The 16,258-nt window shown below is 34.0% G+C and overlaps 1 protein-coding gene across 6 annotated transcripts in view; it reads left to right on the top strand.

Moving 5' to 3' along the window:
• The window catches only part of LOC149426322 (uncharacterized), a 43,508-nt gene extending 27,250 nt beyond the window's left edge, over window positions 1-16,258 (top strand). Inside the window, exons 7-37 of one of the 6 annotated variants that reach the window (XM_089650572.1) lie at window positions 2,238-2,375; window positions 2,479-2,655; window positions 2,761-2,892; window positions 3,011-3,187; window positions 3,315-3,452; window positions 3,619-3,798; window positions 4,512-4,649; window positions 4,754-4,930; window positions 5,033-5,167; window positions 5,286-5,462; window positions 5,590-5,727; window positions 5,890-6,069; window positions 6,823-6,960; window positions 7,065-7,241; window positions 7,344-7,478; window positions 7,597-7,773; window positions 7,901-8,038; window positions 8,206-8,385; window positions 9,136-9,273; window positions 9,377-9,553; window positions 9,656-9,790; window positions 9,909-10,085; window positions 10,182-10,319; window positions 10,469-10,648; window positions 12,221-12,355; window positions 12,443-12,622; window positions 12,755-13,233; window positions 13,325-13,525; window positions 13,629-13,927; window positions 15,043-15,228; window positions 15,583-16,258. In XM_089650572.1, coding sequence (XP_089506698.1) covers window positions 2,238-2,375; window positions 2,479-2,655; window positions 2,761-2,892; window positions 3,011-3,187; window positions 3,315-3,452; window positions 3,619-3,798; window positions 4,512-4,649; window positions 4,754-4,930; window positions 5,033-5,167; window positions 5,286-5,462; window positions 5,590-5,727; window positions 5,890-6,069; window positions 6,823-6,960; window positions 7,065-7,241; window positions 7,344-7,478; window positions 7,597-7,773; window positions 7,901-8,038; window positions 8,206-8,385; window positions 9,136-9,273; window positions 9,377-9,553; window positions 9,656-9,790; window positions 9,909-10,085; window positions 10,182-10,319; window positions 10,469-10,648; window positions 12,221-12,355; window positions 12,443-12,622; window positions 12,755-13,233; window positions 13,325-13,525; window positions 13,629-13,927; window positions 15,043-15,228; window positions 15,583-15,958 — 5,633 coding nt within the window. In that variant the 3' untranslated portion in view covers window positions 15,959-16,258. Of the gene's footprint in view, window positions 1-2,237; window positions 2,376-2,478; window positions 2,656-2,757; window positions 2,893-3,010; window positions 3,188-3,314; window positions 3,453-3,618; window positions 3,799-4,511; window positions 4,650-4,753; window positions 4,931-5,032; window positions 5,168-5,285; window positions 5,463-5,589; window positions 5,728-5,889; window positions 6,070-6,822; window positions 6,961-7,064; window positions 7,242-7,343; window positions 7,479-7,596; window positions 7,774-7,900; window positions 8,039-8,205; window positions 8,386-9,135; window positions 9,274-9,376; window positions 9,554-9,655; window positions 9,791-9,908; window positions 10,086-10,181; window positions 10,320-10,468; window positions 10,649-12,220; window positions 12,356-12,442; window positions 12,623-12,754; window positions 13,234-13,324; window positions 13,526-13,628; window positions 13,928-15,042; window positions 15,229-15,582 lie in introns of all 6 variants that reach the window. The other 5 variants (XM_089650609.1, XM_089650586.1, XM_089650596.1 and 2 more) reach the window with 5 other exon arrangements.

Genomic DNA, 16,258 nt, shown 5'->3' with positions numbered 1-16,258 from the left:
AGCCATGTTGCTGTGGAACCATTGAATTTGTCGAAAAATATGCACATCTGGGTGTAAACATTGACTGCTACATGAAATGGGATGTACACATTACTATTTTTTGTAAAATTTTACGGACTATAGTAATAAGGATTTATAAAATAAAATATTTCGTGTCTATAAGTACCTTAAAATTAATTTACTCATCTCTGGCCGATTCCACTGTCCGATATGGAATTACGTCTTGGGGACATTCATTTAAAACAAATATAAGCTATATACAAACGGTACAAAACTCCATTATTAAATAATTAATCCATAAATACACAAATGCATACAGAAGTAAAATCAAAATAATATACTGTAATGGACTTTGAATGTTTTACCTGTTAGAGGATTATTGTTTTATAATATCATAAGTAAACATTTTATTTCGGGCAAGAATTTTTTTCGATCGACTACCTGAAGAAATTAGAAACATTAATGATAACATCCAAATAATAAACACTGTGAAAAAATATTTTAAAGACAAACTTACAAAAAATAAAAAATTTTCCAATTGAATTAATCTTAAGAATAAAACACTTCAAATAAGTTTAAAATCATTTTATTTTTAATTACTTACTTATTGTAATAAAACAATGTACACTCCTCTTCCAGCCAGAAGCTAATGCTTCTATGGAAGAGGGGTCTTGAAATATTTGATCATATATTGTAACAAATAAACAAAAATGTACTTATATAATAAATCATATTTGATCATATATTGTAACAAATAAAAAAAATATATAATAAATAAGTATCGTCGGATTCCTTGTATAAGGAAAGAGTCTACCATAAACATAACACAAGATTCACTCAAAATGATGGATTAGTGGTAACTCTAAACTACATTGTGCCCAAGATATCTAATAATCTACCAATGTCAATAAAAAATAATACCTTATATGTGGTACAGTCAAATATAATCTAAGAAAATGGCTATTGGACACAGATGATTTATTGATGCCCTACTGAGGCCCTTGTATAGCTAATTGGAATTCACAATGGAACTTAAAGATATATAGTAAATTATACCTACCTATGTATGCTAAATATGGATATTCTTCCGATGTGACTGCTTCAATTGTACTTGTCTGATATTTAACGCTTATACTGCAACTATATTTTAACATTTTTATTTTATATTAACTTAACCGTGTCATTGTATGAAGGGTTCTCTGTATGTACCTGCTGACAAACTGCAAAAGCAGTTTAGCAGGTTTAAATTGTAAAAAAAAAAAGTTTCAATACAGATTTCCAGTCATAATAAATCAAGTTGAAATAAAAATACAGAAATAACGACATTCGAGGTTCCGTCCCCGCTTAGCACAATTTCTATTATCGTTATTTAACAAATTACGACGACTGGATTTTCTTTCATTGGGTGCGTTTTCTATAGTCTATCTATAGAAAACGGGATGAATGGGAGGAATCTTTACTAACAAGTGAATACAGAAATTTGGACACTTTTAAATCAAAATTACTGATAACAATGTCTAGTGTCCTATTCAATACATTAGTGATCAAGTTTTTCTGTTCCATTTGGAACAGTTACATTAAAAAACAAGAAAGTTGCTTTATTGCTCGCACAGGAGTGAAAGTTAAAATCAAAAACAATAATATTTTTTTATATACTAAAAAAGTAAAATAAGAAATGACCCCATCGAAAAAATGTTTTATGTGCTATTAATAAGTGGCTTACATATATCATTGCATTATTACCAAATTACCATAAAAGTGCATTAATTTATTCCAAATTATTGAGAATTTTCTTTTTATTTATGCCGCTTGGCTAAGCTTGCTTTTTTTTATTTTTCAGATGAAATCGTATAACCGACAGTTAATCAAAATCCTCGATGTTTCTCTTTTTAACATTAGGCATAATTATTTCAGCCAATCTTATAAATGATAGTGGATATTAAAAAGGTTTCACAAAACAAAAAAACGAAATTTAGTATTTCATCGTGCTTTTACTGTGACGTGAATGCCAAGATATTGTTCCATTGATCGCAATCATTTTGATATGGCTTCTCGTTAAACCTTCTTCAGCTTAGCTTCGATTCACTTCACTGTATTTGTATAGTTACCAATAGTAACAACGCTTTTTTTCAATTCATTTATTTGTATCCATTATCAAAACACATTCCCAAACTTTTAATTGACATAGTTGCCCTAACCATTTTTGACATAATCCATTGTTTTATCTACATCAACAGATGACTCTTCTAAAAAAGTATTGAAATTCGAAAAGCCGCTTTACCAAGGAACCTATTCGAAAGCCAATGTGTTAGTTCTGGAACCTGCTGTACTCACCGAACAATTCACTTCTGCTGTCAGCGTTTCACTATCATCGGGTGAGTTAAAACTAGATTTGAAATTTATGTCATTCTCGTAAAAAAAACTAGCATGACTGTCATAGTAAAATTATAACCCGGAAAAATTATTTTTCTTTTACAGACTTCGCAGACTATTTCACAACCGAGGTGGCGGGAAGCAGTGTGACTATTCGATTGGGTAAACCATTGACATCAGATATACTCGAATCGTATTCAGTCCTGTCTCTCGTATTAGAAGCACAAGTGGAGGGTGCCATCAACGGCCACACAATCATCAGCATAACTCTGCCCGAACAAGGTACTTTTTAAGACTATAATATATTTTACATTTATATTATCAGTTGAACCAAGAGGCTATATCGGCTACAACAGTGATATCCTAATACAATATTTCTTCCAGAAGACGGTGACAAAAAAGTTTTGAAATTCGAGAAGAACATTTACGATGCGGCCTATTTGAAAGAAAACACATTAATAATTCCACTTGTCAAACTTACCGAAGAAGTGCCTGGTGTGAAATTCCAAATTTTGGGAGGTAAGGAATGACTCGGTAATATAAAATGTTGTTTTACAATAACACAAAATGTCTTGTCGTCTACAGTGGTGGCAGAGCATGTCTCAATATTTTTTAACACATTTTGTACTTATTCCAGATAACGCCAACCTATTTATCGTCAGTCAAGATGGCAGTACTGTGAAAATTGAACTCAAGGAAGCCTTCACCGATGATGTACTTAATTCCAATTCTTACGTCGTCCTCGTCGTAGAAGCTAAAGCAGATGGTGCTGTGAACGGTCAAACTGTCATAAACATTGCTTTGCCAATAAAAGGTTAAATATGTGGCTTACGTATATCATTGCATTATTACCAAGTTACAATAAAAGTGCATTCATTTATTGCAAATTATTGAGAAGTTTTTCTTTATTTATACCGAGCTTGCTTTATTTTATTTTTCAGATGAAATCGTTAAACCGACGATTACATTCCAATTGCCTTATTATCTAGCATCGTATTCAACGGACAATCACTTGACCACTCCGAAAATAGCCTTGATAACCGGATCGCCTGCAAATGCTCAGTTCAAATTGTCAGGGGGTGAGTGTGATTTTTTTTTACCAACTGGAATATATTTGACGGTGAAAAGCGAAAGGTCTATAAAAACCAAGAAATAATTTGTTATGTTAAATACGGTTTATGTTTAATGTCACACTTTAACTCACCATTTCAAATTTAAATATATCCAATATATCTTTTTTTTCAGACAACGCAGACTTCTTCAAAGCAACATCGGAAGACGGAATCTCGGTTACTATCGAAGTGACGACACCATTGACTGAAGATTTCATCAGCTTGAATTCTTACATCGTCTTAGTGCTTGAAGCTGAGGCGCCAAATGCCCTTGACGGACTAACCATCATAAATATCGCTCTTCCAGAAAAAGGTTTTTATTCTCGTGCTGATATCGACCAATCTTGTTACCAGTAAACGGTCATTCTATAAAATTGTATTGACTTTTTCACATTTTTAGGATTTTCCTAGTCTATATTTCAAACCTTAGTACCTTTCACCAAAGTTTATTTTCAGATACCAAAAATTTCCCTAATCGAGGTTTAAATTTCCAATAACTGTGTTTACGAAATTCGAATTCGATAAGAACTTGGTTATTGGACTAAAGGAAACATTTGCTTACATTCTAAATTGTGCGGAAGGCATTTCTAGTGTTAGGTATTTTTTTTCTATGCCTATAAAGAATATCGACAAATGAGAGTAACTATTTCAAAATCATCGATGTTTCTCTTTTTAACAGTAGGTACAATTATTTCAGCCAACCTTATAAATGATAATAAATATAAAAAGGTTTCATAAAACAAAAAAAAAACAAACGAAATTGAGTATTTCATCGTGCTTTTACTGTGACGTGAATGCCAAGATATTGTTCCATTGATCGCAATCATTTTGATATGGCCTCTCGTTAAACCTCCTTCAGCTTAGCTTCGATTCACTTCACTGTATTTGTATAGTTACCAATAGTAACAACGCTTTTTTTCAATTCATTTATTTGTATCCATTATCAAAACACATTCCCAAACTTTTAATTGACATGGTTGCCCTAACCATTTTTGACATAATCCATTGTTTTATCTACATCAACAGATGACTCTTCTAAAAAAGTATTGAAATTCGAAAAGCCGCTTTACCAAGGAACCTATTCGAAAGCCAATGTGTTAGTTCTGGAACCTGCTGTACTCACCGAACAATTCACTTCTGCTGTCAGCGTTTCACTATCATCGGGTGAGTTAAAACTAGATTTAAAATTTATGTCATTCTCGTAAAAAAAAACTAGCATGACTGTCATAGTAAAATTATAACCCGGAAAAATTATTTTTCTTTTACAGACTTCGCAGACTTTTTCACAACCGAGGTGGCGGGAAGCAGTGTGACTATTCGATTGGGTAAACCATTGACATCAGATATACTCGAATCGTATTCAGTCCTGTCTCTCGTATTAGAAGCACAAGTGGAGGGTGCCATCAACGGCCACACAATCATCAGCATAACTCTGCCCGAACAAGGTACTTTTTAAGACTACAATATATTTTACATTTATATTATCAGTTGAACCAAGAGGCTATATTGGCTACAACAGTGATATCCTAATACAATATTTCTTCCAGAAGACGGTGACAAAAAAGTTTTGAAATTCGAGAAGAACATTTACGATGCGGCCTATTTGAAAGAAAACACATTAATAATTCCACTTGTCAAACTTACCGAAGAAGTGCCTGGTGTGAAATTCCAAATTTTGGGAGGTAAGGAATGACTCGGTAACATAAAATGTTGTTTTACGATAACACAAAATGTCTTGTCGTCTACAGTGGTGGCAGAGCATGTCTCAATATTTTTTAACACATTTTGTACTTATTCCAGATAACGCTAACCTATTTATCGTCAGTCAAGATGGCAGTACTGTGAAAATTGAACTCAAGGAAGCCTTCACCGATGATGTACTTAATTCCAATTCTTACGTCGTCCTCGTCGTAGAAGCTAAAGCAGATGGTGCTGTGAACGGTCAAACTGTCATAAACATTGCTTTGCCAATAAAAGGTTAAATATGTGGCTTACGTATATCATTGCATTATTACCAAGTTACAATAAAAGTGCATTCATTTATTGCAAATTATTGAGAAGTTTTTCTTTATTTATACCGAGCTTGCTTTATTTTATTTTTCAGATGAAAACGTTAAACCGACGATTACATTCCAATTGCCTTATTATCTAGCATCGTATTCAACGGACAATCACTTGACCACTCCGAAAATAGCCTTGATAACCGGATCGCCTGCCAATGCTCAGTTCAAATTGTCAGGGGGTGAGTGTGATTTTTTTTACCATCTGGAATATATTTGACGGTGAAAAGCGAAAGGTCTATAAAAACTCAGAAATAATTTGCTATGTTAAATACGGTTTATGTTTAATGTCACACTTTAACTCACCATTTCAAATTTAAATATATCCAAATATATTTTTTTAGACAACGCAGACTTCTTCAAAGCAACATCGGAAGACGGAATCTCAGTTATTATCGAAGTGACGACACCATTGACTGAAGATTTTATCAGCATGAATTCTTACATCGTCTTAGTGCTTGAAGCTGAGGCACCAAATGCCCTTGACGGACTAACCATCATAAATATCGCTCTTCCAGAAAAAGGTTTTTATTCTCGTGCTGATATCGACCAATCTTGTTAACAGTCAACGGTCACTCTATAAAATTGTATTGATTTTTTCACATTTTTAGGATTTTCCTAGTCTATATACAAACCTTAGTGTCTTTCACCAAAGTTTATTTTCAGATACCAAATATTTTCCTAATCAAGGTTAAAATTTCCAATAAATGTGCTTACGAAATTCGAATGCGATAAGAACTACACTGACAGCTAGTGTATCACTCAGACGGAGCGCTTGGTTTTTGGACTAAAGGAAACATTTGCTTACATTCAAAATTGTGTGGAAGGCATTTCTAGTGTTAGGTATTCTTTTTCTATGCCTATAAAAAATATCGAAAAATGAGAGAAACGATTTCAAAATCATCGATGTTTCTCTTTTTAACAGTAGGTACAATTATTTCAGCCAACCTTATAAATGATAATAAATATCAAAAAGGTTTCACAAAACAAAACAAAAAAACCAAATAAAATTGAGTATTTCATCGTGCTTTTACTGTGACGTGAATGCCAAGATATTGTTCCATTGATCGCAATCATTTTGATATGGCTTCACGTTAAACCTCCTTCAGCTTAGCTTCGATTCACTATACTGTATTTGTATAGTTACCAATAGTAATAACGCTTTTTTTCTAAATTTATTTATTTGTATCCATTATCAAACCACATTCCCCACTTTTAATTGACATGGTTGACATAACCATTTATGACATGGTCTATTGTTTTATCTACACCAACAGATGACTCTTCTAAAAAAGTATTGAAATTCGAAAAGCCGCTTTACCAAGGAACCTATTCGAAAGACAATGTGTTAGTTCTGGAACCTGCTGTACTCACCGAACAATTCACTTCTGCTGTCAGCGTTTCACTATCATCGGGTGAGTTAAAACTAGATTTGAAATTTATGTCATTCTCGTAAAAAAAAACTAGCATGACTGTCATAGTAAAATTATAACCCGGAAAAATTATTTTTCTTTTACAGACTTCGCAGACTTTTTCACAACCGAGGTGGCGGGAAGCAGTGTGACTATTCGATTGGGTAAACCATTGACATCAGATATACTCGAATCGTATTCAGTCCTGTCTCTCGTATTAGAAGCACAAGTGGAGGGTGCCATCAACGGCCACACAATCATCAGCATAACTCTGCCCGAACAAGGTACTTTTTAAGACTATAATATATTTTACATTTATATTATCAGTTGAACCAAGAGGCTATATCGGCTACAACAGTGATATCCTAATACAATATTTCTTCCAGAAGACGGTGACAAAAAAGTTTTGAAATTCGAGAAGAACATTTACGATGCGGCCTATTTGAAAGAAAACACATTAATAATTCCACTTGTCAAACTTACCGAAGAAGTGCCTGGTGTGAAATTCCAAATTTTGGGAGGTAAGGAATGACTCGGTAACATAAAATGTTGTTTTACGATAACACAAAATGTCTTGTCGTCTACAGTGGTGGCAGAGCATGTCTCAATATTTTTTAACACATTTTGTACTTATTCCAGATAACGCCAACCTATTTATCGTCAGTCAAGATGGCAGTACTGTGAAAATTGAACTCAAGGAAGCCTTCACCGATGATGTACTTAATTCCAATTCTTACGTCGTCCTCGTCGTAGAAGCTAAAGCAGATGGTGCTGTGAACGGTCAAACTGTCATAAACATTGCTTTGCCAATAAAAGGTTAAATATGTGGCTTACGTATATCATTGCATTATTACCAAGTTACAATAAAAGTGCATTCATTTATTGCAAATTATTGAGAAGTTTTTCTTTATTTATACCGAGCTTGCTTTATTTTATTTTTCAGATGAAATCGTTAAACCGACGATTACATTCCAATTGCCTTATTATCTAGCATCGTATTCAACGGACAATCACTTGACCACTCCGAAAATAGCCTTGATAACCGGATCGCCTGCAAATGCTCAGTTCAAATTGTCAGGGGGTGAGTGTGATTTTTTTTTACCAACTGGAATATATTTGACGGTGAAAAGCGAAAGGTCTATAAAAACCAAGAAATAATTTGTTATGTTATATACGGTTTATGTTTAATGTCACACTTTAACTCACCATTTCAAATTTAAATATATCCAATATATCTTTTTTTTTCAGACAATGCAGACTTCTTCAAAGCAACATCGGAAGACGGAATCTCGGTTACTATCGAAGTGACGACACCATTGACTGAAGATTTCATCAGCTTGAATTCTTACATCGTCTTAGTGCTTGAAGCTGAGGCGCCAAATGCCCTTGACGGACTAACCATCATTAATATCGCTCTTCCAGAAAAAGGTTTTTATTCTCGTGCTGATATCGACCAATCTTGTTACCAGTCAACGGTCATTCTATAAAATTGTATTGTCTTTTTCACCTTCTTAGGATTTTCCTAGTCTATATTACAAACCTTAGTACCGTTCACCAAAGTTTATTTTCAGATACCAAATATTTCCCTAATCGAGGTTTAAATTTCCAATAAATGTGCTTACGAAATTCGAATGCGATAAGAACTACACTGACAGCTAGTGTATCACTCAGACGGAGCGCTTGGTTATTGGACTAAAGGAAACATTTGCTTACATTCAAAATTGTGTGGAAGGCATTTCTAGTGTTAGGTATTATTTTTCTATGCTTATAAAGAATATCGAAAAATGAGAGTAACGATTCCAAAATCACCGATGTTTCTCTTTTTAACAGTAGGTATAATTATTTCAGCCAACCTTATAAATGATAATAAATATCAAAAAGGTTTCACAAAACAAAAAAAACCAAACGAGATTGAGTATTTCATCGTGCTTTTACTGTGACGTGAATGCCAAGATATTGTTCCATTGATCGCAATCATTTTGATATGGCTTCTCGTTAAACCTCCTTCAGCTTAGCTTCGATTCACTTCACTGTATTTGTATAATTACCAATAGTAACAACGCTTTTTTCTAAATTTATTTATTTGTATCCATTACCAAAACTCATTCCCGAACTTTGAATTGACATGGTTGCCATAACCATTTACGACATGATCCATTGTTCTATCTATATCAACAGATGACTCTTCTAAAAAAGTATTGAAATTCGAAAAGCCGCTTTACCAAGGAACCTATTCGAAAGCCAATGTGTTAGTTCTGGAACCTGCTGTACTCACCGAACAATTCACTTCTGCTGTCAGCGTTTCACTATCATCGGGTGAGTTAAAAGTAGATTTGAAATTTATGTCATTCTCGTAAAAAAAACTAGCATGACTGTCATAGTAAAATTATAACCCGGAAAAATTATTTTTCTTTTACAGACTTCGCAGACTATTTCACAACCGAGGTGGCGGGAAGCAGTGTGACTATTCGATTGGGTAAACCATTGACATCAGATATACTCGAATCGTATTCAGTCCTGTCTCTCGTATTAGAAGCACAAGTGGAGGGTGCCATCAACGGCCACACAATCATCAGCATAACTCTGCCCGAACAAGGTACTTTTTAAGACTATAATATATTTTACATTTATATTATCAGTTGAACCAAGAGGCTATATCGGCTACAACAGTGATATCCTAATACAATATTTCTTCCAGAAGACGGTGACAAAAAAGTTTTGAAATTCGAGAAGAACATTTACGATGCGGCCTATTTGAAAGAAAACACATTAATAATTCCACTTGTCAAACTTACCGAAGAAGTGCCTGGTGTGAAATTCCAAATTTTGGGAGGTAAGGAATGACTCGGTAACATAAAATGTTGTTTTACGATAACACAAAATGTCTTGTCGTCTACAGTGGTGGCAGAGCATGTCTCAATATTTTTTAACACATTTTGTACTTATTCCAGATAACGCCAACCTATTTATCGTCAGTCAAGATGGCAGTACTGTGAAAATTGAACTCAAGGAAGCCTTCACCGATGATGTACTTAATTCCAATTCTTACGTCGTCCTCGTCGTAGAAGCTAAAGCAGATGGTGCTGTGAACGGTCAAACTGTCATAAACATTGCTTTGCCAATAAAAGGTTAAATATGTGGTTTACAAAGTGCATTCATGAATTGAAAATTATTGAGAAGTTTCTATTTATTTATACCAAGCTTGCTTTATTTTATTTTTTCAGATGAAATTGTAAAACCTACGATTACATTCGAGTTTCCTCATTATCCAGGGACATATACGGTGGACAATCAATTGACCACACCGAAAATAGCCTTGATAACCGGATCGCCTTCCAATTCTAAGTTCAAATTGACAGGGGGTAAGTGTTAACTGTTTCATCATCCGGATTTTATTTTACAATTCAAAGTTAAACATCTACGAAAACCATTAAATAATTTTATCATTTTCGTCACGTAAAATGAATGTTTTAGGTCTTTCTTTGAATTTTGCTTTATTTCATTTTTTTAGAGAACGCAGACTTCTTTACGGCAAAATCGGATAACGGAATCTCTGTAACTATCGATGTAGCGATACCTTTAACGGAAGATATTCTCAGCCAAAATTCTTATATCGTCGTAGTGCTTGAAGCTGAAGCGCCAAATGCCCTTGACGGACTGACCATCATAAATATCGAGCTTCCCAAAAAAGGTTTTTATTTTTGTGCTGACCCTGACATATTCTGTTATGGACTCAACACAATAAATATTTAGTATGTGGCGTTCTCTTTTGAGTTTTACGAATGCTCGTAATCAGAGTTCACCCGGATTTTTTTTATTTATAAAGGAAAGACACACCTTCCCGGGTTATTATTACCTGATAAAATTTGAAATTTTTTTACTTCGGAAAATTTAGAATTTAGTAAGCGGACAACGTTACTTTTGTCATGATGGAGGACCGAGCCTGCCATGGAATATAACGCACGGCACCTGGGTGAACTCAATTCCAACTCGGCCAGTCACCAGACACTTAGGATTGTGTGGTTTGGTGCATGCACTTCCGACAGTGATGAGCAATAAACACCTTCTCGTCACTCTAACATCTATAATGAACTTATTTTCAGTTTGACTAGATATTTCTGAAGTCGGATAACATGTTTGAATCATGCTGTCGCAATCATATGAAAGTGTGTATTTTATTACTCTATTACCTTAGGCTAGCTTTAGATTTGTAAGTTTTTTCGTAAATTTACGACTTCTAGCCAATGGGCATATTTGATTTTCAAAATGCAATATGCCCATTGGCTAGAAGTCGTAAATTTACGAAAAAACTTACAAATCTAAAGCTAGCCTTATGAAGGGGTGTGTAAGAATAAGACACGATTTATCACAGATTCATTTATTATGATATAAATTGACTTTCTTATCGATTATAAATGAATATCAAAAGGACGTGGAAATTAGAACATTGAATGGAGTATGTTCACCAAATGCGAATGGCACTGGTCTGCAATCACTGATGAGGCCTCGTGATACTGAAGCTGGCTTGGTGTTACCAAGGCCGAAATTAGGAACCGCCACACTGTATACGAGCATTGCACCTGTTTGAATACCGCTTTTATGTAAACCCTCATTATAATCTTATTTAAATAAATTTAAATCCTACACTTCAACATTCTCGTTGTGGGTACTAGCTCCTTTTCTTATGTCGGCAGACATGCTGGTCTTTTTGTTTGCCTGTGTTTTTTTTATTATCTCACTCTTCGTAATAAATATTTTCTTGTATGTTTTCAGCGAACTTCACGTCATAACTGTGTCGACCTGAAAGTTGTTATTGGAATTTATAAAAAGGGTGCATGAATAGTTTCGCTTTTCCCGCAAATAACATCATTGCTATATTATTTGTTCGCTAGTTTTCTGCTTTCCACCATCGTAATGCCTTATCAATAGGTTTCACATACATCATTCTAATTTATTCAGTGCTTTCTTCCTGGAAACTTTAGTCCACAAATAACCCTAGACAATCAAAGATTATTTCCTTCCTACTTTGTATATTACTAAATATATTTTGTTTGTCAGGAAGGATTTTCGGAAAGCAAAATCTGTGATCAAAAAATCTTATCCGTGACACGATAAGATATATATTTTCATTAGACAATCTCGATAAAGCAATAAAATATTCTATGATGTTATCACAGACATTGGGATTAGTGCAATCTCAGTCTTTGATAATAACTTTATAATATTAAACGATTCGTAAAATTCACCTAAATTTATTTTATAGATTCAGATATTTCAATGAAATTCGAGGAAAACTTTTACACTGGATCTTACGCGTTCTCGAGTAATCAGTTGACCTTGTCGGATATTACCTTGGATGAAGGATACAGCACAGACGTTAAGTTCGCGCTTGTAGGAGGTTAGTAGAATAGATAAACTTTTTTATTAAGGGGGCTACTTTAGTTACACAATATTAGCACACTGCTTCGTTTTTTTTTTCTTTCAGAATACAGTCAGCTTTTCACAGTTTCTGAAATTGGCAATGTTGTAACTGTTGTTGTCATTGGAACCCTCCCCGAAAATGTTTTGGAACGGACCTCCGTTCTTGTTTTCTCTTTACAAGCCGTAAGGCCCGATGCCCCGACTGCTACCACCGTCTTGGTCATCAAACTTATAAGAAGAACGGGTGCGTACTGCGTACCATTTCTAATATTAATACATAAAATGATATTTAACAGTAACCCGCTTTCAATTATTGGTAAATGACATTTTTTAAGAAGGCAAGTTGTAACACACTGGTTTCAAATGATATTTTCAGGAAATCCTGGAAATGCGCTAACCATCATTGATATAAATGAGGACGAAGAAAAATATGACCTTTATATTGGTGAATTGGATGATGGATGCAAATACGAAATAGTTTCAAAGTGGCCACCTTCAACACCCGACTGGTTCTATATTGACTCTATTGATGGAACATTGAAAGGCAATAAAGTTCTCAGAGAAGACCCGTCTGTAGCGAACTTATATTTGTCACAAACTCAATTGGAGATGGCGATAAATTGTGAATCAAAACCAACACAGGGAAATCTTCGAGAAAAAAGACAAGACGAGGAAAGATTTTGGATATCTACCAAAAATATTAATTTGGAGGAGAACAAAAAGCTAGTGACCATCATAATCAAAGATATTAATAACAACCCTCCAGTATTTGATTTAATTGGGCCAGTGACAGTTGGTTTCCCTGCAAAGGAAATTGCTAATGTTCTTCGGCCACAGTCACTTATCACCATTCATGTATGTAATCAATTATATTTAATGTTTGTACAACTAATTTCTAAGCTTTATAAATTGAAATGTTCAATCATATTCAATGTTTTTGTTTAAGGCAACTGATGCAGATATTGACCGAAATGCACTGATAAAGTATACCACGGAAAGTGATCATTTTACCATCCATCCAGATACTGGAGTGGTATACCCGAAATCTGATCTTTACAGTTCGCTTGGAACAGCTGAAGAGCTTAGTTTCACTGTAGTTGCTACCGATGAGTATGGGGATGGGTATAAAGTCAGCTTGGAGATCAAGGTAGGTTTATACTTCAAATTTTCTTTATTCATCTGAAATGCAAAATACTTTGATAAATGATAAGTATTATGCTTTATGTATCTTAATTGGTTAATATTCACAGGTCAAATCATTGGACGAGAGCCACATAGTTGTGGCCAGAATAGAAGATGGAGTCATGGAAGATGTCAATGAAATCATTAAGGCACTATCGAGCCAAACCAACTATGCTATAAAAGTGCTCTCAGCCGCAGTTTTGCCTGATAGTGATACTGAAGCAAAGCTTGGCTCTGACCGACAAAACAACGAATCACGGGTTTCTAGAATGAAAAAAAAATTATCCGGGGAGGACACAGAACTAACGATATTTATATATGCCTTTGACAGTCAAAACAACTTTGTTAAGGCCTCGGAAATATCCAGGTATGTTACTAATTTAGTGATCTTCAAACAATTATTTACCAATGTTACTCTACTTAATTCTAAGGGCCTTACTAATAAATGTGTTTTAAATTTAACACAACTGTCAAACAACCATCAATATGTTGTAAATGTTTGTTTATCAGTTTTTTTCAAGGGGGATTTATTTTTGATTTGAAACATTTCGGGTATAACCCACCAATCTTTATTTATCAATATTGCGTTCATTCTTGCATTCTTCGAGTATTTTAGTTTTATTATTGTGGCAGCTGTTTCGGCGTTCAAGGAAATTATGAAATTATGGTTATTAGTTATACCTCATCGAGATATATATTTACCCCCATCCTTTTTTTATTTGTATGGTGTTTAAAATATTTTTTTTATTTTTTTTTATTACTTTTGGTAAGAACCGGTACAGGAAAATCAATTGTGTGAATCAAACAATGGCAGGTTTTTCTCTTTTATTTTATAATGACATGAATACTAAACAAATACTATTGAAGACAATAAATTGCCGTCCGGTTATGAAAATTAATTTTAATGTGTTTGGTAAATTACTGGATTATATCGTTTAGATTTCTTGAAAATCCTCATATGTGGAGAAAGCATCATTTTTCTTTGATTAATTATGTAGGTTAAATTTGGATAATTTGTTTTCTTGTTTACCTCTAATTGTTCCAGTAAATTTTATCAAAAACCCAATTGTTCTCTATGTAAAGGTTTAGGCTCGTTGTTGTTGAGCGGGAGTTTTTCTGAGGAGTTACGTGTTTTTTAATCTAATTTAGAGCGGCATTTTGACAAAATCCTTGCTAAAAATCGTTTGCATCCTTCTCACCTATATAATTCTTACCACCTGTATACGTAATACGTACATACATATATTATGTGTTGATAAAATTATAAAATATTAAAACATTGTTACCTGCACTATGATTTCCTTTATTCATATTAATAAAGGACATTTACTTTTTAAGGCACAAATCTCATTCACCAATGTGCCGTGAAGTAAAGAGACGTGAAGTAAAGTTTCGCAGACACTGCTCTAAGAGATGAAGAGAAAACTTTATATTTATTTCTATCATATTATTCAGAAAATAATGAAGTGTTTATTTGTCTAGTCTTATTTCTTCTGGGAATGCAGCTCTACCTTGGGAGGTGAAAGGAGAAACCTTGTCTGAGAGTTCTTTACTCTTAATCTACTCTGCAACTTCGGATAATACCGGACTGATCGTCGGGATATCTGTGCTTGGGGCCCTTCTCTTCATTGCTTTGGCAGGAATGGTCGCTTACTACTTTTTGGTCATGTGAGTAAACTTGTAATCCATTTTAAACAACTTTATAATATTTATTAACAATATCCACTAGGTGGGTACTTAGATATTTTTTTTATTTTATTTATCTGCTGCAAAACTAATTAAAACAATACGGAACCTCTTTTGAAATAGGATTGTTAACGCACGAATTCAGATTTTCACTCTGAATCCCTTTATTGATTTAGAATGCCCTACATGAAGAAAACATCGCTACATGATTTATCATAAGATAAATTGGCAATTTTTTTTGTTCATACAACTCGTATGTAACACAATAGAAATTAGTGTTCATACCCCTTGTATGTAACTTGTAACAATAGAAATTTGTTTAACATTTACTTCTAGTCGGAAGCAATACAGTTCCTTCACTAACTCCAGCGGCGGTAGCAGCATTACTAGTTCCGAGGATTCCGAGGATAGGAAGAGTGCCCAAGTGGACTTTGTGAACGAGAGACCCGTGACCCTGGAGAACAACGAGAACCTAGCTTCAACGTTGAGCGATGTCATCAATCCGGCGTTCAACACCAAAGACCGTTTTAAACCTGATAAGGATTTAGAGGCCAACAACGCCCATCCCAAGGAAGAAAACTCTTCAGACATTGATGACGATGAATTCGGCGGTACCACTTCAAAAGACAGAAAGAGATCCATCAGATTCAACCCCAAGGTTTTACAAATAGATATTGACACATCTGATCTAATGGAAGATGAAAGGTTATAATACTCACCAAAACAAACATGTATATTTATATTAACAACATTTCAGTGCAGCTTTACTTTTAAATGATTATCTGCTTTCAAACATTGTTAGAGGTAATAAAGATTCAAATAAATCAGATTATTTTATGTTGTCAATTATTGTTAAAATACCGATTGTTGTATAAGGGATTCAAATGGTAAAGCACTTTGAACTCTCTCACCTAGACTAACTAGACTATTAAATATTTTATTGAAATTTTAGTCAAATAAATCTATGAACTAATGAAATATGAACATGGTTTTTTTAAAGTGTAGATTACCT

The sequence above is a fragment of the Hesperophylax consimilis genome, chromosome 1 (assembly GCF_061612785.1).
Source record: "Hesperophylax consimilis isolate HC1 chromosome 1, BYU_Hcon_1.0, whole genome shotgun sequence".
NCBI lineage: Eukaryota > Metazoa > Arthropoda > Insecta > Trichoptera > Limnephilidae > Hesperophylax > Hesperophylax consimilis.
Note: the sequence above shows the minus strand (reverse complement) of the source record. Positions and strands in the feature narration are given on the sequence as shown.